The sequence below is a fragment of the Pangasianodon hypophthalmus genome, chromosome 13 (genome assembly GCF_027358585.1).
Source record: "Pangasianodon hypophthalmus isolate fPanHyp1 chromosome 13, fPanHyp1.pri, whole genome shotgun sequence".
NCBI classification, from domain to species: Eukaryota; Metazoa; Chordata; class Actinopteri; order Siluriformes; family Pangasiidae; genus Pangasianodon; species Pangasianodon hypophthalmus.
The window spans coordinates 14,954,091-14,977,227 of NC_069722.1; the positions used below are offsets into that span (position 1 = coordinate 14,954,091).

At 37.5% G+C, this 23,137-nt stretch overlaps 3 protein-coding genes across 3 annotated transcripts; 1 reads left to right on the top strand and 2 right to left on the bottom strand.

The window, feature by feature from the left end:
* Window positions 1–13: 13 nt before the first annotated feature.
* amn (amnion associated transmembrane protein) lies at window positions 14–3,476 on the bottom strand. The gene has a single exon (XM_026917126.3). The coding sequence runs from the start codon at window positions 1,701–1,703 to the stop codon at window positions 279–281; it is 1,425 nt and encodes a 474-aa protein (XP_026772927.2). The 5' UTR covers window positions 1,704–3,476; the 3' UTR covers window positions 14–278.
* Window positions 3,477–3,589: 113 nt separating this feature from the next.
* zgc:112148 (uncharacterized protein LOC550424 homolog) lies at window positions 3,590–8,448 on the top strand. Its single transcript, XM_026917170.3, has 7 exons — window positions 3,590–3,721; window positions 3,977–4,047; window positions 4,291–4,435; window positions 6,051–6,140; window positions 6,346–6,471; window positions 7,935–8,063; window positions 8,162–8,448. Exons 1-7 carry the CDS (start codon window positions 3,710–3,712, stop codon window positions 8,186–8,188), a joined length of 600 nt encoding a protein of 199 aa, XP_026772971.1. The 5' UTR covers window positions 3,590–3,709; the 3' UTR covers window positions 8,189–8,448.
* A 1,548-nt stretch (window positions 8,449–9,996) lies between these two features.
* LOC113528557 (5-hydroxytryptamine receptor 3A-like) lies at window positions 9,997–15,645 on the bottom strand. The gene is made up of 10 exons (XM_026917169.3): window positions 15,531–15,645; window positions 15,378–15,443; window positions 15,005–15,150; window positions 14,865–14,909; window positions 14,670–14,776; window positions 13,716–13,885; window positions 12,072–12,181; window positions 11,733–11,940; window positions 11,369–11,533; window positions 9,997–10,349 (listed from the first exon to the last, which is right to left on the bottom strand). The coding sequence occupies exons 2-10, from the start codon at window positions 15,430–15,432 to the stop codon at window positions 10,099–10,101; spliced, it is 1,257 nt and encodes a 418-aa protein (XP_026772970.1). The 5' UTR covers window positions 15,433–15,443; window positions 15,531–15,645; the 3' UTR covers window positions 9,997–10,098.
* Window positions 15,646–23,137: the final 7,492 nt, after the last annotated feature.

The window sequence follows — 23,137 nt, forward strand, 5'->3', positions numbered from 1 at the left end:
AATGACCCAGAGGTGTACTTATTTTTAACTTTATTTCATGTGATTCATTTTAACTTTATTTCATGTGATTCATTCAAATAAATCTTACATTTTTCTTGCTGTAACATGACTGAGACAAGCAATGAGCCAACTAAATGTTCTAATCACACAGTGTTTATCTAATCACAAGTATGCAATATTCTGAAAGGCTTTACTTTTTACATTTAACAACTGAAGTCAAGCATAAATGAATTAATTCTTTGAGAAGTGACAGGAGTGTCATTAACATTTAATCAGCATTATGCATTGAAGTCAGTTTCATCATACACAGGATTCACAAAGTGCACACCTGAATGTGTTAAGGTGATACCATTCAGACTCTCTGTTCCATACAGTCCAGAGATCTCTGGCAAAGTGCTTTGCTTCTCAAACATGGGGTTGGCAAAACCGTGGTCTAGAGGCCCACCCAGATCCCCAATCTCACTATCCTTCCTCCAGCTACTCAGTGATGGTAAATTTGGCACTCTGAGCATGCCCCGACGGTGGAGAACTACAAACAGTGCCAGGAAAGCCACCAAAGCCAGAATACCCAGAATAATCCCAGCCACCTCTCCACCACTCATTCCAGATACATCACCACTACTTGCTCCTGAAGATGCGTGAAACTCTGCACTGTCTATGCCCAGGTGAGAACCTTGGGCATCAATGTCACTCAGTATATCCTTAGCCAGGGCTTCAGCCAGCTTTCCAGACTGTGGACCAGTATTTTCATCCAGGAGAACCACCTGGATCTCTTGGGTGATTCCATAAGGAATGACTCGCATCAGCCTCTGAGTTTTTGAGACTTTTGACAAAGCCATCTGAATGGATTTATACTTAGACAAGCTGAGGAAGAGGTGCTGCAGTCGCTGGCGGTAGGATTCAATGTTGAAGCTGTCAGAGAAATGAATAGTCATGATGGCACCGCAGACATCACAGCAGTGTCCCACTGGGTACAAGGGTTTCTTGCAGTCCAGCTCTGGGCACTTGACATTTGAGCAGATCCGGTCATGGTTGCCTGAATTTCCACACTCACATCCAGTGATATCATCGCAAGCTGATCCACTGACTCTAACTGCTGAAGATCCATGAAACTGCAGCTTTCCCAGATCGGAACTGGTGTACTCTGAGAAGTAAGAGTTGTCAGTGAACTTCCTCCCCAGCACCATCACGCTCTTCACAGGAACGCTGTTCTCATGTGCTGATACATCCACACGGAAAGATGAGCCATCCCGGAACACTACATCATCATGCTGGCAAGGTACAGTCTCTTCATGGACAAAGAAGAGATATGGCCCATTTTGTAAGTGATCTAATGAGGAAGCAGACTTCCACAGAGCTGGATCAAACCACTTCAGAGAGTCAGGGTCTCTGAAATGGGCTGTGCCACCTGTTCCACAGCTAGGATCCTGACCTTCTCTAACAGAAAAACCAGCTCCAGAGGCCAGAATAAACTCTCCATCCACAGGCAGTCTCATTCCAGAAAGTGTATGAGCTTCCCCTACATACACAGCTACTTTACCAGAGGCTGAAAATACCACTTGATCACTTCCACAGGGCAGAGAACCTTTGTCCCAGTTTGTCACATTTTCAAAGTTGGTGTCTGGAACCCACTGCTTGTACAGCGCGCATGCAGAACCAAGCATAGAGAGCAAAATAAAAAGGTCTTGTCTGGTTGCCATCATGAGAGGGTATGAAATAAGATGTAAGAAAGAGGAAAAGATGGACCTTTGGTCTCTCAGTAAACTATGTGACTATCACATGAAACACTAAAACTTCTGTTAATGAGAATTCATTACAGCAGTTCAGTCAGTCAAATATTTACCAGAGTTAAAATCATAGCGGACACAATCCTAGTGACCAGCTTGTTTTATCCTAAAACAACATTTTGTCCTGGAAAATTCATGTAACACAAAGACTGTGCCGACTTACCTGAGCTAATTATTAGGAAACTTTAATATAGTTGAACACCTTCAGTAAGCTTAACCAATTTTGATACTATATTGTAGATATTTTGATCAAGAGTTATCACGAGCAAATCTCATGCATTAGAATAGATCCATAGTCCACATCAAAGAGACATATATCATTTAACGTGGGTTTTCACTGAATGTGGGCTGGAATATTTGGGTACAGCACAATGTTTACAGCTCTGACAGTGTAGCAAAATGCAATGGTCTGTGTATAGGGCAAAGGAAAACATAAAAAGCTCTGTGGCTCTAATAAATAGCATGAATATAATTGTTGACATTTAAATAATGAGCTTAATATTTGAATATTTGTATTGGGTTCATGAAATAAATGTGTACCAAGAAGGTCTGTGGAATTTATTTTATAGGTGAAAGGGTCCCTGGTTGAAAAATTTGGAGAACACCTGAGCCAGAAGATAGAGAAGACCATATGCAGTACGTCCCAGCTTTGTACAAGAAGGCTATTATTTCCTTTACAAAGAATCAAGCATGCGTAATAATTAAAGAAAGTTTGAAATCAGTGATGGTTTGATAGAAGGAGTTATATACACAATCACTGACCACTTTATTAGGAACACCTGTACTCCTGCTCATTCATGTAATTACCCAATCAGCCAATCACGTGGCAGGAGCGCCATGCATAAAATCTTTCAGATACAGGTCAAGAACTTCATTTAAAGTTCACATCAAACATCAGACTGGGAAGAAATGTGATTTCAGTGACACTAGCAGAGTTGTCAGTGCCAGATGGGCTGGTGTGAGGATTTCAGAAACTGCTGATCTCCTGGAATTTTCATGCACAACAGTCTCTAGAGTTAAATAGAGTAGAATGGTGCAAAAAACAAAAAACATCCAACCAGCAGAAGTTCCTCAGGGGGAAACATCTTCTTGATGAGAGACGTCAAAGGAGAATGGGCAGAATGGTTTGAGCTGACAGGAAGGCAAATGGAACTCAAATAATCACTCTCTAAAACCGTGGTGAGCAGAAAAGCATCTCCTGATGCACAACACATTGTTGTGAACCTTGAGGTGGACTGACTTCATCAGCAGAACACCACATCAGATTACACTCCTGTCAGCCAAGAACAGCAATCTGTGGCTACAGCGGATACAAGCTCACTGAAACTTGACACCTGAAGACTGGAAAAACATCATCTGGTCTTTTTCCAGTCTTCTTCTGTCCAGTTTCAGTTAACATTGTTGAAGCAATGCCACGATTTGCTGTTCTCATAGCAAAAGGGATCCTACCCAGTATTAGTATCGTGTTCCTAATAAAGTGGCCGATGAGAGTGTATGTAACCATTCTTTCATAAACCAGCAATGTCTTTGACATGAAACACCTCTTAAAAACTACAATTAAAATGACAATTTTTCTGTATATATAATCTGGTTTAGCTATTTTACAAAGCTGTTTTTAAACTCTTCCGTTCCTTGAAACTAGTTTTTAGTGTTTTAGCTATACGCTAACTATACGCTAACATTAACGACGCGTAGACATAGGCGAAATCCCAAATAGCACATTTACAAACATGATATGTGCACTACTTAGTGCACTACGGTGTAGAAATCATAACAATGCCTTATACCCTATATGGAGGAAGTAGTGAAGCCATTTGGGATTCAGCCTTCTTGCTAGAGAAGCGCTGGGGTCCTTCGGGCAGATCCTCGGCTACCTTTGTTTACATACACGTCACCAGGAAGTGGACCAACCAAACTTCGAAATGTTAAGACAGGTGAGGATTTTATAGATTTTAACTTTATTAGTATTATTATTATTATTACTACTAGTAGTAGTAGTAATGGTAGTAAAATCGGTACTATTGGCACCTATGTTAATGAAGGTTTTATGGTTCACTTTCCGTACAGCAGCGCGTGAAACTTATGCTAGCTTGTGTGTGTGTGTTTAAAACATTATGATGTGTAATTTCCGATGTGTAATTTTCTTTAAAATGTGCTGCTGCATTAATTAATAAGGCTGGTGTCAATAGGATTCACAGGGTGATGTTCCACTTTTTGACGAGGATGAGGATGCAGCCAGCAGCAGCAAGTCAAAAATCCAGTGAGTCCCTGAACTATAAAGTTTTTGTTTTGTTTTGTTTTGACTTCTGATGAATTAACTACCTGGCACAGCCTAGTCTGAATGAAGGCTTGTATCTTTTCAGATTTTTTGGTCATCCTTGTCTTTTTGTTCCCTCCATATTTTGTTGTAATGCTTTTGTTGCTTATTTATTCTTTTAAACCTTTTTTTAAACCTTTTTTGAAGCATAAGTTAATTGTTTTTTTGTTTCTTTCTCTCTCTCAGGCATCCTTTGGCCACTTTCTTCCACCTTTTCTTCCGTGTGAGTGCTATCCTGGTCTATCTGTTGTGTGAACACATCAGCAGCAGCTACATTGCCAGCATGGTCACCATCATTCTCCTCCTGTCATGTGACTTTTGGACAGTGAAGGTAGGACAGTCAATGTCTGTCTGTCTGCAATAACTTAAATTTATTTAAAGAAGCAGTTGTTTCTCTGTTTGTTTGAGGTGCTCCTCTACTGCAGTAGCACATCAGATCATGTTTTTGTATAAGCCAGTCCAACAGATATCTCTGACTGTGATCCATTTACCAGACTAAATCAACAACATATTGTCTTAGACCAAAGAAATTCTCTACTTTAGAATGTCCAGATCAGCATCCTGATCTCAGTCACATTATTGTTGTGATCTCAGGCAGGCTGATCACGCAAGATATCCTCAAAATATTGATCAATTAAAACAGTTTTAAATTGTGAAGGAACAGAACAAAAATACTTCCTATTTGCTAGACAGCTATGATCAGCAGCAAAGTGTGTTTAGTAGATATTACACCAATCAGCCATAACATTAAAACCACTGACAGGTGAAGTGAATAATATTGATTATCTCATTACAATGGCACCTGTCAAGGGGCGGGATATATTAGTTAGCAAGTGAACAGTTAGTTCTCAAAGTTGATGTGTTGGAAGCAGGAAAAATGGGCAAGCTTAATGATCAAAGCGACTTTGACAAGGGCCAAATTGTGATTGCTAGACGACTGTGTCAGAGCTTCTCCAAAACGGCAGGTCTTGTGGGGTGTTCCCAGTATGCAGTGGTTAGTACCTACCAAAAGTGGTCCAAGGAAGGACAATCGGTGAACCGGCAATGGGGTCATGGGCTCCCAAGGTTCACTGACACGTGCGAAAGTGATCTCACAGAAGAACTACTGTAGCACAAATTGCTGAAAAAGTTAATGCTGGCTATGATAGAAAGGTGTCAGAACACACAGTGCATCGCAGCTTACTGTGTATGGGGCTGCATAACCACAGACCAGTCAGAGTGCCAATGCTGACCCCTGTCTACTGCCAGAAGCGCCTGCAGTGGGCACATGAGCATCAGAACCGGACCATGTAGCAGTGGAAGAAGGTGCCCTGTTCTGATGAATCATGTTTTCTTTTACATCATGTGGACGGCATGGTGCGTGTGCGTCACCAGCGAGGCAGTGTGATGCTCTGGGCAAATGTTCTGCTGGGAAACTTTGGGTTGTGGCATTCATGTGGATGTTACTTTGACCTGTACCACCTACCTAAACATTGTTGCAGACCAAGTAGACCCTTTCATAGCAACAGTATTCCCTAACGGCAGTGGCATCTTTCTGCAGGATAATGCTCCCTGCCACACTGCAAAAATTGTTCAGGAATGGTTTGAGGAACATGACAAAGAGTTCAAGGTGTTGACTTGGCCTCCAAATTCCCCAGATCTCAATCCAGTCGAGCATCTGTGGGATTTCTGGACAAACAAGTCTGATCCATGGAGGCCCCACCCTGCAACTTACAGGACTTAAAGGATCTGCTGATAATGTCTTGGTGCCAGATACAACAGCACACCTTCAGAGGTCTTGTGGAGTCCATGCCTCGACATATATACAATTTCTATAATTGATATTAATTTGGCTCTGGCCATTCTTCATGGAGTGGAGCAAAATTACATGGATATGGAGTGTTTCAAAATTTAACACTACACTGTGCAATAATATATATTTATTTGTTCTGCATTTCTGCATTCAGAATGTGACTGGGCGGCTACTGGTAGGCCTGAGGTGGTGGAATCAGGTGGATGAGAATGGGAAGAGCCATTGGGTGTTCGAGTCTCGAAAGGTCAGAGGATGAATCAACATTACTGCATTACAGGGACAGTAAATAGTGTACTATGACTTGCTATCTGCAATCTTTAACTTTTACTGTGCAATAGCAGTGAAATGGAGAAGAGATGATTTAACAGCTGTTATTTTATTGTCCACTGTTCTTGCTATATAACGCAGTGACACGTAGGAAAAGACTGACAATTTATTTCCTCTTTTAGGAAACCAGCAGAAAAATTGTCTCGAGTTCAGAATCACGGATTTTCTGGCTCGGCCTTATTGTGTGTCCCATCTTATGGGTGCTCTTTGTGTTTTCTTCTCTCTTTTCCTTCAACATAAAGTGGCTGGTGAGTATCAAAGTCTAGGATATAACAGTTTGACTGTTTATTGACTGTTTAACTAATACATATATACATATATATATATATATATATATATATATATATATATATATATATATATATATAAATATAAATATATATAAATATAAATAAATACATTAAGTACTCAATAATACAATTGAGTGGTTGACGATGGGAAAACCAGTGATTGCACAAAAGTCCTGTTTCGTATGTGCATTGGTGTAGGCAACAGGTTCCCAACCATGCTCCTGGAGTAATTCAGTTTTATTTGTATAGCGTTTTTAACAATGGACATTGTCACAAAGCAGCTTTGCAGAAATAAATAGATTCAAATTAAATTAAACCAAAATAAATTGTAAATATGTGAATTTATGAGCAAGCCAGAGGCGACAATGGCAGGGTAAAACTCCCTGAGACGATATGAGGAATAAACCTTGAGAGGAACCAGACTCAAAAGGGAACCCATCCTCATCTGGGTGCTAACAGCTAGTGCAGTTATAAATAAATCCCTTCTGTAACTGTGTACAATATGGACAAATAGTGCAATTGTGCAACCAGTAAATTCATCACAGTTTTCACAAGAAGTCTGTCCGTTCACCCCTTATCCTGCACATTTTAGTGTTTTCTCTACTCTGACACACCCACTTCATTTCAGGAAGGGCTGATTAATTGAATCAAGAGTGTTAGAGAAGAGAAAACAGTCAAATGTTTTGGACATGGGGTACTCCAGGGCCAAGGTTAGGAACCTGTGGTGTAGAGAACTAGATAAAGTTTGGGCCAAGAGAAATTATGGCATTCAACACTGTGAACATAATCCTACTCAAGGACAGGTGAGACATACCCACTATGTCCCTAATTTCCCTCTGAAATGTTCCTGTAGCCAAAAAAAACAGATGGTTGAACAGATAATGCATTTGTTCACCTCGTTTCTTTCTCCAGCTTAGGTTCTAGCTGCTGGTACAAATTTATCAATTCAGTTAAGAAATTGTTCCAGTTCCTGACATTGTGCTCAGAAACGGCCACGTTGCGTAACGTCCTCCAACAAAGCGAGAAAAGACACGCAGCATTCATTAACACACTGACTCTGTTAGCCTTATATGGCATTTGAGCGTAATGATAAACTTGTTTGTATTTAAACACTAATTTCTTTTATAAGGAATTATAAAATTATAAGTAAATATTTGAGTGTATTAGCAGTCTATCCTCACGGAAAGCAATCCTAACTGAACACAGTACACTTCCAGTTTTGTTTCGTGTGTAGATATATGCACCGATCGAAGCAAACGCCTGTTTTGCTAAATCCCACACTTGCTTTGAAAAGTACATTTGAGATTCTTGCATATGTACTGATAAAGGAGTGTCCAGATTCCAGCACTAGATCCATAGACAGAATGTTTACCTGTCAGCTTTGTTACTCTTCTTTGTCTTTACTTGTTGTGTTCATCCAGGCGGTGGTGATTATGGGAGTCGTGTTACAGTGGGCTAACCTCTATGGGTACGTCCAATGCAAAGTTGGGGGTGGAACCAATCTGAAGAACATGGCAACCAGCTATGTTGGCCTTCAGTTTTTTAAGCAGGTATAGTGGTTGCTTCTGGAGATTTGAACTTGTCATTTATTCATAAGGTATACAAGCAGATACAGGTAATGGAGCTGTTGTTTTCATTTTTTTCACAGGCAATGAACAAATCACAAGGACCCTAATGTGCCTTCAAGGATTTAACAACTTGGCGCTGCTAAAGTTCTAATTTATTTTCTTGTACTGACATTCAGTGGGAAACTCTTGCAAGTGTTGGAATTTCTTTTCTCTGACATATGTGCATAAGTGCATATGGGCCTTTTTATTTTTTTGTAAACAGTTCGGTTCATTCTCCCCTAGAATTCTCCTCTAGAATGTAACCCATATCGGAAATAGCAATATGTTGTCAATGTGTGCCAAGAGCTAAATAGAATATATTGTTGTATACTGTGAGTGGGGTGTTTCTATTGTAAGTCCGTTAATGGTGATACTTTTTGACTATTTAGGAGGTTTCTTAATTCACCACAATTTCCATGATAATTGCATATAAATTACTGAAATGTGGATGTGATGGTATGGCCAAAGCCCAATGACGAGAGTAAAATGCATACTGGAAATATCAGTATCAGCACTTCCAGAATCTGCCATCTGGTGTAAAATAAGTTAACTATGCTATAAAATAAATGTTGATCAGGTGGCCAAATCCTATGGCATTTCATCACATCTTTCTTTCTTTCTTTCTTTCTTTCTTTCTATCTTTCTTTCTTTCTTTTTACATTTCATTATTAACCAGCGTGGAAAGATAGCAAAATTGACTTATGTTATGTTATCACCGCTTTTCACCTATCAAATAATCCATCAGGGCAAAATTGCATTTAAACCTCTAATGAAAATGTAATATGAAATACATTGTCATTTTACATATTCAGGTTTGACTTAAATTTTGAGGGTGATGTGCATCCACAGAAACGGGCTTTATTATATGATGTTTAAGTTGATATTTCGGTGTTAATCTACTAGTTGAAGTGTTGGAGAGCCTACTAAACTTAAGGTGACAGTTAGTGAAAATATAATTGTGTCAAATTTTAGAGAAGGTATGCTATAGTTATATAATTACCAAATAACAATTTTCAACAATGTAAAACATTTATGATTTTATGATTGCATAATATGCTTCATCCAAAAAAAAAAAAAAAAAAAAAAATACACTGTAGGTATATTCATGTGCATATGTTACAACACAACACAAAAATAAAATCTTTACACATATACTTGGTAAAAGAAACTAACTGGAGTGCGTTCACACAAATGCTCATTTAGGGCATGCTGCTGTGCTAATGGAACGGCAACGGTAGGAAATTCATTGATAAATGTTGATCCTCCTGGTCACTGAAAGTAAGTCTAAGTAATTTAATAATATTGTGCTGAGAGCTGCAAGTTTTTTAAAAATCAGATTAACCTTTTCAGCATGTTGTAGTAGTAATTCTGAAACGCTGGATGATAATTGGGTCAACAATCAGTGCAGTAAAAATGAAGAAACAATGAGCCAAGAATAAAGTACGGCTTAGGCCTGTGATTGTACAATGGTTGCGTTTCAGTGTGGCATGATGGCAACACACTGATGAAAATGAAATTCAATGCAACTGGGAATTTAAATTCTTAAAAAGCAAGACCCTGCTGATAGTTTTTCACTGAAGGGATCAAGCAACATAAGAGCAAGGCAATGAAGATGTTGCTTTTCAGTGTCGAATGTTTTCTGCCTGTCACAAATGAAAAGCTCTATTTTGTGTGACAATATTTTGACAGGATATAATATTCTTACATTTATCCAATTACTGAAGTAAAATTCACATTTACAGTGGTCACATTACACAACTGTAATCTAGGACATGTCTTACAATGTTATTATAACTTTCATTCACTCAGCCACATAAATGAGCCATGCATCCAAAAGTGAATACAATGTTGATTTATTGATAAGTTTTTTTTTTAATGAAACATACTACATTTATGAGTTTCTTATCTCACAAACTTATAATTTTATATTTGCACTGGTTAGAGTATAACAGAGAACTACAAGCTCTTGACTGTCAATTTAAAAGCTCAGTTTATTACTGCTACACTGCTGTGTTTTGAAGATAGCAAATACACATAACATGTAAATGATGTCCAAGAACAAGTACGTAATAAAACAGAAATTGTCCCAAGATTTTGCGTAGTCCTGTTTCCTCTTTTTCTCCATTATCTCCTTGTCCATATTATTCACAAAGCTTGAAATCTTCTGGATGGATGTAACTTCCGTCATAAGATTCACAGAGTTTACTTTGCTGCAGTTGATTTCAGTGTCTGTTAAATGAGAATGTATGGCATAATTTATACCAAAGCTGTAGCACTAACTATGTATAAAAAATCTATAAAAGCCACACAGTATAGGAATGTATAGAAACAACTGAGAAGTATTTGGTGTTAATTATAACAAAAAGCTGTCATAGTAATAGCATCATAAATACTGAGACTAGCTGTAGAGCTTTACACTAATGAAGCTGGTATAAGGTTTCATTTCGGTCATGGAGTTCTACAACAGAATACACATTTGTTGTAATTTATACTAGGCAGCTGGTTATACTAGTCACAGTTACATCCCCTTTGTGTGTCACACTTTCCATACTAAAGCTATTGCTTGCATTTGTTTTAGGTTATGGCAAGCCAGCTAGTTATACAAGTAAAATGATATTATATGGCATTATAAAAGCCACTCCATGCACACACTTGTTTTTTTTTTTTTTAAGAAATAAGAGGAAATGATTTGATAGGATATTACAGCAGCACACTTCTCGGTAAAGTTTTCTTTCTTCAACCACCTCAATTTACAGACTTAGAACTGCTCTTAAACCTTATTCTTTATACTGGGTTTTATTCACCTATAAGCCTGTAGGATTTAAGTCCAGTCTCAAAACATTTCCTGTATTGACTTGGACTTGGTCTCTGACTTGTTTTGTATTTGAACATTAGTCTTGCAAAATTAAGAGTGTGTAACAAAATATAATGTTCATGGTTTTTTTTTTTGGCATGCACAAAGTTTGAGAGAAAGTAATTCCTTCTTCTTGAAAACATAGCGTAATTACTGGAACATTAAACAAATTAAGCAAACTAGATGAAGTAAAGGCCTGGTAAATTATCTGAAGATGTTCGGTCTCAGTCTTGACTCAGTCTTGCCTTCATTTAGCCTCAGTGATGACTTAGCTTTACAACTCAGTCTTAATTCAATCTCGGGTAGTCCCAGTCTTGGAATTGTCTTGGACTTGACAATAGTGTTATTAACTACGGACTTGTTCCCCAAGATTTAAAGTAGGTAAGTTTCTTACCATTTTGATGAAGCGCATTGTCTTGTTGAGCCATGGAGCTGCCTGATCCACTCTGCTTTCGTGGCCTGCCAGGCCATATGCTACCAGTTCTAGCCAGTTGAGACAACATCATGGACACCAGCAGACTCACAACCAGCACAATCAAGCAGAAGCAAAAGTGATAATCTTATGAAGACAAAAAAGCAAAATATGATAAAGATCTAGAAATTGTTAGACTTCGTATGTCATTTGTAATCTCTGTATGCTTCAGCGATTTACAAATAACTGTAAAAAACAAAAATCAGCAAAAACAACCTCAAAAGTATAGTGTGATTGTATTGTATTGTGTGTTGTATCTAATGTGTGTCCTGGGATTTCCACTCACAGATCAGAGGGCTGCAGGGACCACCCTGAGGTACTTGTTTGGAAAGTATAAGGAGGAACATGGTGAAGCTGAACACCAACTTGATCTTGAAAGCATTACGTTCACCATTCAGCGGTAGAGCAAAGCTCACCAGATCGACCACCATGATGAGTGCAGTGGGCAGTACCAACGACACCAAAGCATTAAAGGGGTTGAGGTACAGAGTGACCTGTGCAAATAGATATTTTAATTTGATTAAGCCACTAATTTTACTATGTCATTCATAAACCATCTGTTATTAGAATATAATAATAAACATCTCATAAACCATCTGTTATTAGAATATAACAGCTTATTTACTTGAAGGTAGTTTTGGGCTCCCCCACAGAAGTTCACATCCAAAGTTTGCCATTCCCCTCGTTGACCTCCCACTGTAGTTATCTTCCCATACTGGAGCTTCACTCCACATGCTGCACATTCAAATATGTTAATGTCAGTCCACCTGTAGACTCGATAAAATGTAATGCCTGTATTCAAATTGATAGTGTTGCGGCTGTATAATATGTCATTTATTAATCATAATTCCAGTATTAGCCTGTGCTGTAAATGTAAATGCAAAACTTTAGCAGTTCAAGGTAATAGTCATAATTTACCAAGCTGCCAAACCTAAACTAATATATGTGTTTGTTTCATAGAGTAGTTTGTTATGTGTTGTTACAGACATCTTTCTGTTCTAGCTTGCTGCACAAGCATGTCTCAAATACCATACTACACTCACTGGCCATTTTTTATTTTTATTTATTTATTTTTTTTTTAAAGGAAATCGTGTACTCTTGCGCATTCACGTAGTTATCCAATCAGCCAATCATGTGACAGCAGCGCAATGCATAAAATCGTGCAGATACGGGTCAAGAGCTTCAAGTAATGCTCACATCAAACATCCGAATCTCAGTGATCTCAGTGCCTTTGACCATGGCATGGGTTTTGGAGCTGACAGGCTGTTTTGAGTATTTCAGAAAATCTCCTGGGATTTTCAGGCACAACATTCTCTAGGGCTGACACAGAATGATGCAAAAAAACAAACAAACAAAAAAACATCCCGTGAGTGGCAGTTCTGCAGGTAAAGGTTGTTGATGCAAGAGGTGAGAGGAGAATGGCCAGACTGGTTTGAGCTGACAGGAAGGCTATAATAACTCAAATAACCACTCTTTACAAGCATGGTAAGCAGAAAAGCATCTCAGAAGGCACAACATATTGAACCTTGAGGCAGATGCGAGACAATAATAAAAGACCACATCGGGTTCCACTCCTGTCAGGCCAGAACAGGAATCTGAGGCTACAATGGGCACAGGCTCACTCCAACTGGGCAGTGGTTTGATTGGAGAAAAAAATCCCCTGTTTGTTTCCTTCCACAGAACTGCTGCACACTGGATGATACCACATGCATTGCTGCCACATGTTTGGCTGATAAGATAATTGTCTGAATGTATAGGTGTACAGGTGGTCCTAATAAACCAGACAGTGAATGCACATCATAATAAATGTTCTGAGAGGTATGTGATGGCATATATAAAGTCTGTAATCCATATTATACCTGACCACATCCAGTTTACCTATCAAAAATAATAGATCTGGTTTATTCTGCACTATATTTGGCTTTGACCCACCTGGAGGTGAAACACACCTACATGAAAGTGCTCCACTTTCAACAAAAATAATTCTGATTGACCTGACTTGGCCATTCTGTGTTAACTTTAAAATCGAAATTTTACATAATTTTACATAATACATCATTTGTTATGTTAGCATTCTGTCTGATTTCAAAAATCAAAAATACAGCATTGTTATTGAGAGGTGTTCAGTAATACTGACTAGCCCATATATAATGTACACTATGTGGGCAAGGTATATGCTGACTGAAACCTCATCAGCTGATGGTAGTGTCATGCAGTGCAGGAGACACCATTGGGATGAGGTTACAATTTTAAACAAACAGCTTCTTACAGCTTCGATTCCATCCATTGATGGCCACTATGCACGTATCCTCAACAAAGGGATAGGAGAAGAGGTTCATATCGCACACCACGGTGATGTACATCTGTATGGCGTAGTTCACAGTGCCATCACGTGTCACTAATATATCTTTAGAAAGAGGATGCACCGCCGTGTAAATGCTATAAGCAAAAAGGAGAGACTGGAGTTACAGGAATAGGACATAACCTAGTTTTGTTTTCTTTACAAGATCCAACAAGCAGTGATCTTCAGGTAGTCCTTGGCAATTCTGAAAGGAGATGCACTCCATATAAGGACTCCAATAACCTCAAGCCTCCATTAAATCTATCTATCTATCTATCTATCTATCTAATAAATTATATCTTAGCAAGTGAAAATTTCTTGAATAAAGGAAACTTTATCTAATATTTCTCATTATGAAATTAATAAAGACCATTAAGCCTATTTCTAGACATATTTCTCATTTCAAGCATAAAATTGTTTTTTATTCTAGTGACAGATAATTTTGCTTCTTTCTAGAACTAAATGCTTTGGGGGTCGAAAGAATAAGACAATTATATCTAGAAATAGGTTAAATAAACCTATATTTGTTTAAAAACATTTCTAATAAAGAAAAACATTTGTTAAATTTGCCTGTATTCCATATATTTTTATTTGCTATCATTTTTTGCAGTGCATATGTGTATGCTGCCATATAATATTATAAAAAATTTCTAATAAACAATATAATGAATACAGTGAAATAGCACTTTCTGCTGCTCTTTGTTACTAGAGATTCTGTATCACCCAATTATTTAAGCTGTACAACAACACATCATAATACAGTATTTTTAATATTCAGAGATTTTATCATTGTTATAATATTAAGGGCCACTTGGTCTTGTAGACTGCTGGCTGAACATAAATACAAAGAAAGAACAAACACAAAGAGAAGATCCAACTCACGCATTGTTCACAGTCAGATTAGGGAGCCAGATATAAGTAAATGGAAGTAAGACTTCGGTAAAATTGTATTGTGAATCTGTCCATGCAAGGTCTGGGTCTGTCCATTCCTGTTAAAATGAAGTCCTGTTAAAATACAGTGGCTTCTTTAAAGATCAAGGGATGTACGGATGGGTTTTAAGTGCGAATGGGACTTACCATGTAGACTTTTATATGACTAGAGAATTGCAAAGTTTGTAAATTCTTGCAAAGACAAGAAAAGAGCAAACAGAAAACAGAAGTTACATTCAGTATTAAAGGAAGAAAATCTGAATAAATTAAGAGAAAAAAATACTTACGAAAGAGAGAGTCTCATATTGGATGGCTGTGAGGTTCACATTTATAAAACAATCTGGAGGCTGTGGAGCACTATAGAGTTGCTTATCAATTAAATTATCAGCCAGGCATCGACGTGACAAACATTGCGTTGCAGATACCGCTGATGCTTTGTAAGCAGACAATTGCAATCACTTTAGTACTGTTTTTTTTTTTTGTCAGTTGTACATTCACTGGCAATTTCTGATGGAATAATATTATGTGCAAACACTCATGTAAACTTTAACTGAAACACCATATAGTATAGTTAAATCTCATTTAATCATAAAGCAAAAATTTCAAAACTGCTCATATTTACATTGCAATAATATAAAAACAGTAAAATTGACTGCTTACCAATCACAAAATAAAGGACGAGGAGAGATTTCGCAATCATCTTAGTGAACACCATAGCCTTTAGTACTAGTAAAAAGTATTTACTGACATTAGACTAATTGGTTTTTTTTTTTATTCTAAATTAAAAATTCAAAACATTTGCAGAGTACATACCAAATTGTATGGCTGATTTGATCAAGCTCTCTTAGTTTCCCTGCAGTTCTTCAGAGCCTTTTTCCAAAGGACATGCATTAGACAGCAGTTTAAAAGGTACCACGCCTGGCTCTTCCGTGTGTATGACGTGAGATGACCAGAACACATAACAAAAGCACCTGTAATCGAGGATAGGCAATCATCCTTTGTCTCTAAACAATTAGTTTGTTTATTGTTTGGTAATCGTATTATAGCAGATTATTATACTGAATTATCTGATTGCCTTTAACCTTAAAAGCCTGCGTTCAACAGAGCAGCAATCCAAATACACAAGGTATTGTCTGAAAACTGACCATTATCTCTGCTGTAAATCTTGATGCTAATGGCACTGAACAATATTATAGTTATGAGTCATGTTGTAACAGCTGGGTGCTGATGACTCTACTTGGTTTACTCAGGCTGTTAGCTCAACTGGTTTCGCTGTGTACCAATACTGATATGGATATGGGTATTTCGGCAACTACGGGCACTTATATGTCCCAGTATACTTCCTTACCCCAACACTGGGCATAAAAGTGCCCATAGTTGCCAAAATACCCATATCCATATCAGTATTGGTACACAGCGAAACCAGTTGAGCTAACAAAGTCCTTACAATAGAGCTTATGATTAATGTGTTTTGAAATAGACCTGTAAAACAATTTAATTCATGTAGTACTGAAATATTAGAAGCTTTGTGCTAGAGCTTTTTATTATAATCAAAAACATTGAAAATGTATTTACATGCTTCCTATAACATGTGCGATATATAAAATGTGGGATAGACATATTTATGGGGGAAAATCATATTAAATGAGAAATATTTCAAGTATTTTATTTAACTTTCATGCAATGCACTTCCAATGGAAAAATATAATTTTATAATTAAGTAACTGCACTGTAAAAAATAATGCGCTGGATTTACTTAAAAATATAGTGCATCATTTTTGCAAGCCACTTTTTAAGCATATTCCACATGGAAGTTTAAGCAATATTATCTAAAAAAAAAAACCTTAGCTGGCAATGCCCAAATTTATGAGTTTCCCCACCAAAGATTTTACTTAAAATACTGTATCATGACAACAAATAAATTTAAGCTTTTTAAACCTACGAATTTAGGTTTACCTCATTATGCATTTTAAGCTCATTTAGATAAATTATTTTAAGTACAATCATCTTCAAAATCTAGGTAATGTTCCTTTACTTCTAATTAACTTTAAATTAAAATGACTTGAAAATTAAGAAAACTGGTGAAATCAAAAGTTTTTATTGTTATCCTTTCATCATAAGCTGTTACACAAACAATGTTATTGGTGATGAGAAATACATCACAGCATAAGAAAAAAAAAAGGTAAATGGTAAAAGGTAAATTATTGTGTAGCAAATAACATTAAGCCTCAACTTTATCATGTGTGTCTGTATCTTTTGTTTATATGTGTTAACAGTTTGGTATTAACAATATTGGTATCAAGTGTATGTATTAACAGTTTGGTATCCATGGATAAAGTGCACTGAGTTTGTTATATGTATGCTGTATGGGTTGTGTGTGTATTTTGGTATGTGTTTGTATGTTGGAACATGTGTGTTTGTGTGCATGTTGTCTTTATATGTGTTAGATGTTTGTGGACTGTACAATGTTGTGCACTATATTCTAATGTTCAACAGGCATTTGATAAAAACTGTGGCTGGAAATAAACATTGCAGCAGCCCAGCCAACGTCTGTTAAGAAAATGTTAAGATGAATTACAGACATGGCAATTACTTAATGTTATCTGATTCAACAATAAGGTATATCTAAACAATAACAACTGAACATTGCTTACCTAAAATAGAACATTGATGTGGCGCTTCAGGGTAACCATACACTTCCCCCATACACATATACATATACACTGCATATACAGTGTATGCAGCTAATGGTACAATATCATTTAAGTCATTCTGAACAAGGAATTCAGGAAGTCCCAGTGCTTCCAGCTGAAATGATCTCAAATGCTCATCATACCAGGCCCTATGGGTCTTCACTACAAAACCAACAGTGTTCTCAACAATAACAATTTGGTGCATTTGCACAAAATCAGTGAGCCCTGCAGTAGAGCCATGGGCCAGAATCATACCGGTGCAATATTTTGTTCCATGACAGAATACTGTTTTAGCCAAGTGCACTGATGTCTGGTTGGGGAATCTGCTGTGTATTGCTTCCTGTATATCAACCTTTAACAAATCCAAAGGTTGAGGGCTGGTTTCATAGAACTACAGTTCTGTGACTGATAAGCCATTAACAGCTGATGTTTCACTGCAAGAGACAGCAAAATGTTCCTAAATGAATTTGTATGCCGTACCACACGTTTAAAAAAACTGTGTTTTCCCTCGAAACGCATCGTCCACATACCTACAAGGGGACCAAAGGCCTTTATGAAATCTGGATAATGCTCAAGAAAATGATGCTTTGGTGCCAATTTCTCCATTGGAAAAACACCCAAAAATCTATGTTTGTGCTCAGAAATTTTGATGCCTAAGTAGCATATTGTTTCTTGTGTATGGACTGGAGCAACTACTAGCTCAACAATTTCTTTCAGGTCCATTAGAATCAACCATGCTGGTTCATCAGTTGGAACTTTCAGCCCAATGAGAAATGGAAGAAATCTTAATAGAGCCCAGTTCTCATGAGCATTTCCCCCAATAGTTTTCCGAGTAGAAAAAGTCAGAGGTACAGATTTGGGACAGTTAGTTCTGTCTGACCATTTAAATGGATAATGCTGGATTGCGTCATTGATTTCTGACAAAGTCAAAAACTTCTTCTGTATGAGGACATTCAAGCATAAGGCTATTTCGATAGGAACAATTCCTTCAAAAATGTCATGCAAGATGTCTGGTGGATAGCCCTTTAAGACATGAAAATGACTCAATTTTTCTGTCAGGGCACATTGTCTTTTGACACCAAAGGAATGGGTACAACTTTGACCTTGCACTGTTTGAACATGCACCAAGTGTTCCTGTTCTGTCCTTACTTCAAATGCACCAGTGCGTACCTCCTTAGATTGATAATCTGATCGCTGTCCGAGACAAAATCTGCATGGGTACTGTCCTGAAAAGCTTTCCACAAATCCACCAATTGAATGGGCACCTAAATTGTCTGCGACCACACACTGCACTGTACCTTTGATATATCTGGCAAGACTTGAAACAAAAATTCCTTCCATCTCCAAGGTTACAAGATCTTTCAAAAGTGGTTCTAGAACCAATGAATAACCGTGCGTTTTGACATCATCTGCCTTGCTAAGCACTGCCAAATAAATGGAAGTCAAATCAGACCGTAGATGTGACGGTATGTTTCCTAACACCCAATAAACAGCAGTTATCTTGTGTTTTTTTCTCGATGTTCCAAGTGAATTACAGACCTCAAAGTCATCTACATATAAAATCAGGGAAACCCTAAATTCGTCTCGAGCCAGAAATGTGTTGTCTTTAAGGTATGTGCATCATAGAAAGATTTGTACCGCATGTCTGATCTGGACACCTCATTTTTTGAGTTTTCAAAGCGTTCGATAGCTTTTTTCAAAATATTCTCATTGTTTAGGAGTTCAGACAAAGACTTAAGAAGTGGAACATACTGAAAACTCCTTTTTCCCTTTCCATCAATGATGTACTCCACAGGCTCAACAACACTGAAGTTTTCTTTATAATACCTTTTCCTTTTATACCTAGTGCAGAAGGGACCATCTACCCCAAGTGCTGTGCTTAATGGGCCTGATTCGCAAAGTTCTTTTACCAAGTCTGTGATTAGTGATGGATCAACAACACAATTGTGCTTCTTTACAGTTTGTTCAACAATAGATCTAAATGCTTGAGCTGATGCCTCTCCTGAAATAAAGTGGAGCTCTTCTACTAATTGATCAATGCAGTTGCTTGGCACATGGAAGAGGCATTCCAATTTAACTAGCAAAGAACCAACTTTTTTTACACCAGTATTTTGTAAAGATTCACCCTGCTCATCCAATGCCAAATAAAAACTGTCATCCTCACTTTCCTCTGTGTTAGTTACACCATCAACAGCATTACCAGGATCTGATGTTCTCTGCAGCGCTGTAGGTTTAAAATCAGTTACTGAATGAGTTGAATGCTTTCTACTTTTATGAGAAGCAAATGTTCCATACACATTTGTCCAAAAATCGCAACCACTGAAAACACACTCAACAGTTTCTTGACAGCTCAGATGACGTCTAAGGTGTGCAAAAAATTCCTTCTCTAATGTAAATTTGTTGGAACCACAATTTTGACACGAGAAGGACAAGAGTTCACAGCTTCTCAGGGTGTCAGTGCAATGGTGCCTTGCCAAATGTGACCGAAACGCACTCAAAGTCTTAAATGAACAGGGGCAATCAGAATGCAGACACGGCTGTGACTGGTTCCGTCCTAAACAGTCGTGATTTAATCTGTAATGTTTCAGGAGGGCTCCTTTCTTTGGAACTACTATGCCACAAAATTTGCATAGCCACTTCATTTGACACTAGGAAAAAAGAGAACAACAAAAAAAAAACTACTACAAGCTTAATAACTTGTGATCTGGTGAACCATTTAATTAAGATTATATTTATATTTTGGCATAATGTCCTCTTCAAAAGATTTGACAGTGGTTTTGGATTTGGTTGCTAAGAACTGGCATAATGATCACTGAATTTATGCAATACATGGACACACACAAGTTTTGCTACATCATCTTAAAAAAAAAATCACTGCAAATGTTCTTACCTCTATCCAAGTCACATGTCACAAACAAAATGTATTCTTGTTAATTCTTCCTTAACAAAGAAACTAGCTTGAACAGATAGAAATAGAGAGATTAAAAGTCTTAAAAAGGTGAGTCTGTCTCAAAGCTGAGCATTTTCGTAAGGCAAAGTACCAGACTTTCTCAAACGTTCTCCATCGATTATCTGTACCCAGTGGTCTGCAACACGGTGCCCACCGTGAGTGAGTATCCCATGAAGCATATTGTATAAATAAACTTAATTTACTGTCATTTATTTTTAAAATATCATTTGCATAAAATCATTAACAACTTTGCCTTTAAATGAGCTAAAACAGTTATGCTACGTTTAGCTGCTCGGGAAAAACTACCAGTTGGTCATGTGTGCGGCCCCAGACAACACTGCTGCTCTGCATCGCCTATGCCTCGATCCACCACTTGTTCCCGCCGATTTTACGAGAAATGTTATGACTGCTGATAAGGATTGTTGTATTATAGCTAGTTTATTAATGATCAATAAACAACAGAGGCAAAAGTACTTTACTTTGTTTATTCTTATGCATCTAATAGATCCGGTGCTACAGCTCCTTCAGCCCGCTCAGACTCCTGAGCTAATTAGCCTCACGATAGCCTCACGCAGGCACGGGTCCAATATACTGTAGTTTACTAGCTATAGTATATTGCAAGTGTAGCTTCTTTAAGTGAACAAAACTTGAATATACAAAATGTTTAAAAGTGAATACCTCTACTGATTTAATACAGTGTTACTTACCTTTGAAATAGCTTTTTACAAAAATCTTCACTTTTTTCACGAGCTTCACTCATCTAAAATGGCAGACCCTAATTTACTTGCTTCAAATTCAATTACGTATTATATCACGTGGTGTCCCAGAGTCTCCTAAAAATATTAGGTAGAGTTTACTAAATTCCAAATTAACGTCGAATTCACTCAAAATTATTTGTTGACTTTCTTTATTATTATGAGAACAGTAAAAACTCAGTATCTTTTGTCGCAAATATAGCTTCAAAATAAGTAAATTTAAATACACAACTTTTTAAGTAAAATATGTTTATTTTAATGAGCAATATTTGCTGAAGGCAGGAATAATTTTTTGCAGTGTGTTTTTTATTTATTTGAATGTTAAAAACGTTAAGAATGTTAAAAGTGTGGAAACAAAACTGACATTTTGACATAAAGTACAGTCCTCTCTGAAAGTATTGGAAGGGCAAGGCCAATTCTTTTGTTTTTGCAATATTTTGAAGACATTTGGGTTTGAGATCAAAAGATGAATGAGACAATAGATGCGAACTTCAGCTTTCATTTCCTGATATTTACAACTAGATGTGTTAAACAACTTAGAACATGGCACCTTTGGTGGCAGACCACCCAATTTTAAGGTGATCAAAAATCTTGGAACATGTAACTGACAGGTGTTTCTTGTTGCCCAGGTGTGCCCTGTTAGATTGATTGTTTAAAAAATGAATAGCTCTGAATGTCTACTCGTGGTTTGAGCTCTGGGTTTTACCCAAGAAGACTGCATTTGTTGTTAAAAAGGATAAACCAACCTGAAGACCAGAGAGCTGTCTATGGGAGAAAAGCAAGCCATTTTGAAGCTGGGAAAAGAGGGAAAATCGCACAAGCACTGCATGAGCATTGAAAGAAACCACTGGTGTACTAACAAAAAGACATAAAACTCGTCAGCAAAGGACAACATCAGCAGTTGAACACAGAAGCATTGTGACGGCTGTGAAGAAAAACCCAAAAACAACAGTCAGTGACATCACCAAAAACCTCCACAGGGCAGGGGTGAAGGTATCGAAATCCACTTCTCAAAGAAGACAAGAGCAGAAATACAGAGGCTGGAACCTGGAACCAAGATTACCAAAGACTACCAAAGTGATGGAAAGGCCAACATGTGGAGAAAGAAAGGAGCTGCTCATGATCCAAAACATACGAGGTCATTGGTCAAGCACGGTGGAGGTAGTGTCATGGCTTGGGCTTGCATAGTTGCTTCTGGAATAGGCTCACTAATCTTTATTGATGATGTAACTCAGCAGAATGGTAGCAACAGATTGAATTCAGAAGTCTGCAGAAACATTCTGTCTGCCAATTTACAGAGAAATGCAGCCAATCTAATTGGGAGGAAGTTCATCATGCAGCAAGACAATGATCCAAAACACACTGCCAACATAAAGGACTGGGCAAAGGTTTTAGACTGGCCAAGTCAATCACCAGACCTATTTGTACGTTTGTACATGTTGTTCATGCATGAGTACTTTTGGAGGGAACTGCTTCATAAATTGCATGAATTTGTTCAATTTAGCATTAATTTTGTATGTAAAAATGAGTTATTAGATTACTAAAACATTTTCTGTTTTTTTGTGCTAACACATATTCAAAAATCCACTGTTGAGATATAGCTGCAGAAACACCCATATATGTTTGTTTAACATGACATTCATACATTCTATATTATGTCACTACTTTGCTCTAGTGTATGAAACTTGCTTGAGGTCTGATTTTTTGGCCATATTCCCAGTAACCTCAACTCTGACAATAATAAACTCTGAGGCCACTAAACTTATAAATTTGACCTTTTCATAACCTTGGCCAAATCCTGCCAAACATCTCCATATAGCTCTCCTTTAGGGAAATCTGCAAAACTTTCATGGTCTTTACATCATGTATCATTGTAAATTGCCACCCATTCTAGTGATGTTTTTGTAACAAATGTGAAACTGTGTTGGCGGACATTTGCATTACTCCAAAACTCTTGACCACAAGCAATTCTAGGCCTTTCTGGAGAGGAAGAGCTGAGACTGAGACTCGTAAACTGGCAGC

Excerpts from the sequence above, each read along its gene's own strand:
- amn (XM_026917126.3), bottom strand. The coding sequence starts at position 1,703 with ATGATGGCAACCAGACAAGACCTTTTTATTTTGCTCTCTATGCTTGGT.
- zgc:112148 (XM_026917170.3), top strand. Across the intron at positions 4,048-4,290 it reads AGCAGCAAGTCAAAAATCCA|GCATCCTTTGGCCACTTTCT; the intron begins GTGAGTCCCTGA and ends TCTCTCTCTCAG. Across the intron at positions 6,472-7,934 it reads CCTTCAACATAAAGTGGCTG|GCGGTGGTGATTATGGGAGT; the intron begins GTGAGTATCAAA and ends GTGTTCATCCAG.
- LOC113528557 (XM_026917169.3), bottom strand. The coding sequence starts at position 15,432 with ATGGTGTTCACTAAGATGATTGCGAAATCTCTCCTCGTCCTTTATTTT. Across the intron at positions 14,910-15,004 it reads AATATGAGACTCTCTCTTTC|AATTTACAAACTTTGCAATT; the intron begins GTAAGTATTTTT and ends TGTCTTTGCAAG. Across the intron at positions 13,886-14,669 it reads AATCTGACTGTGAACAATGC|CATTTACACGGCGGTGCATC; the intron begins GTGAGTTGGATC and ends TTTTGCTTATAG.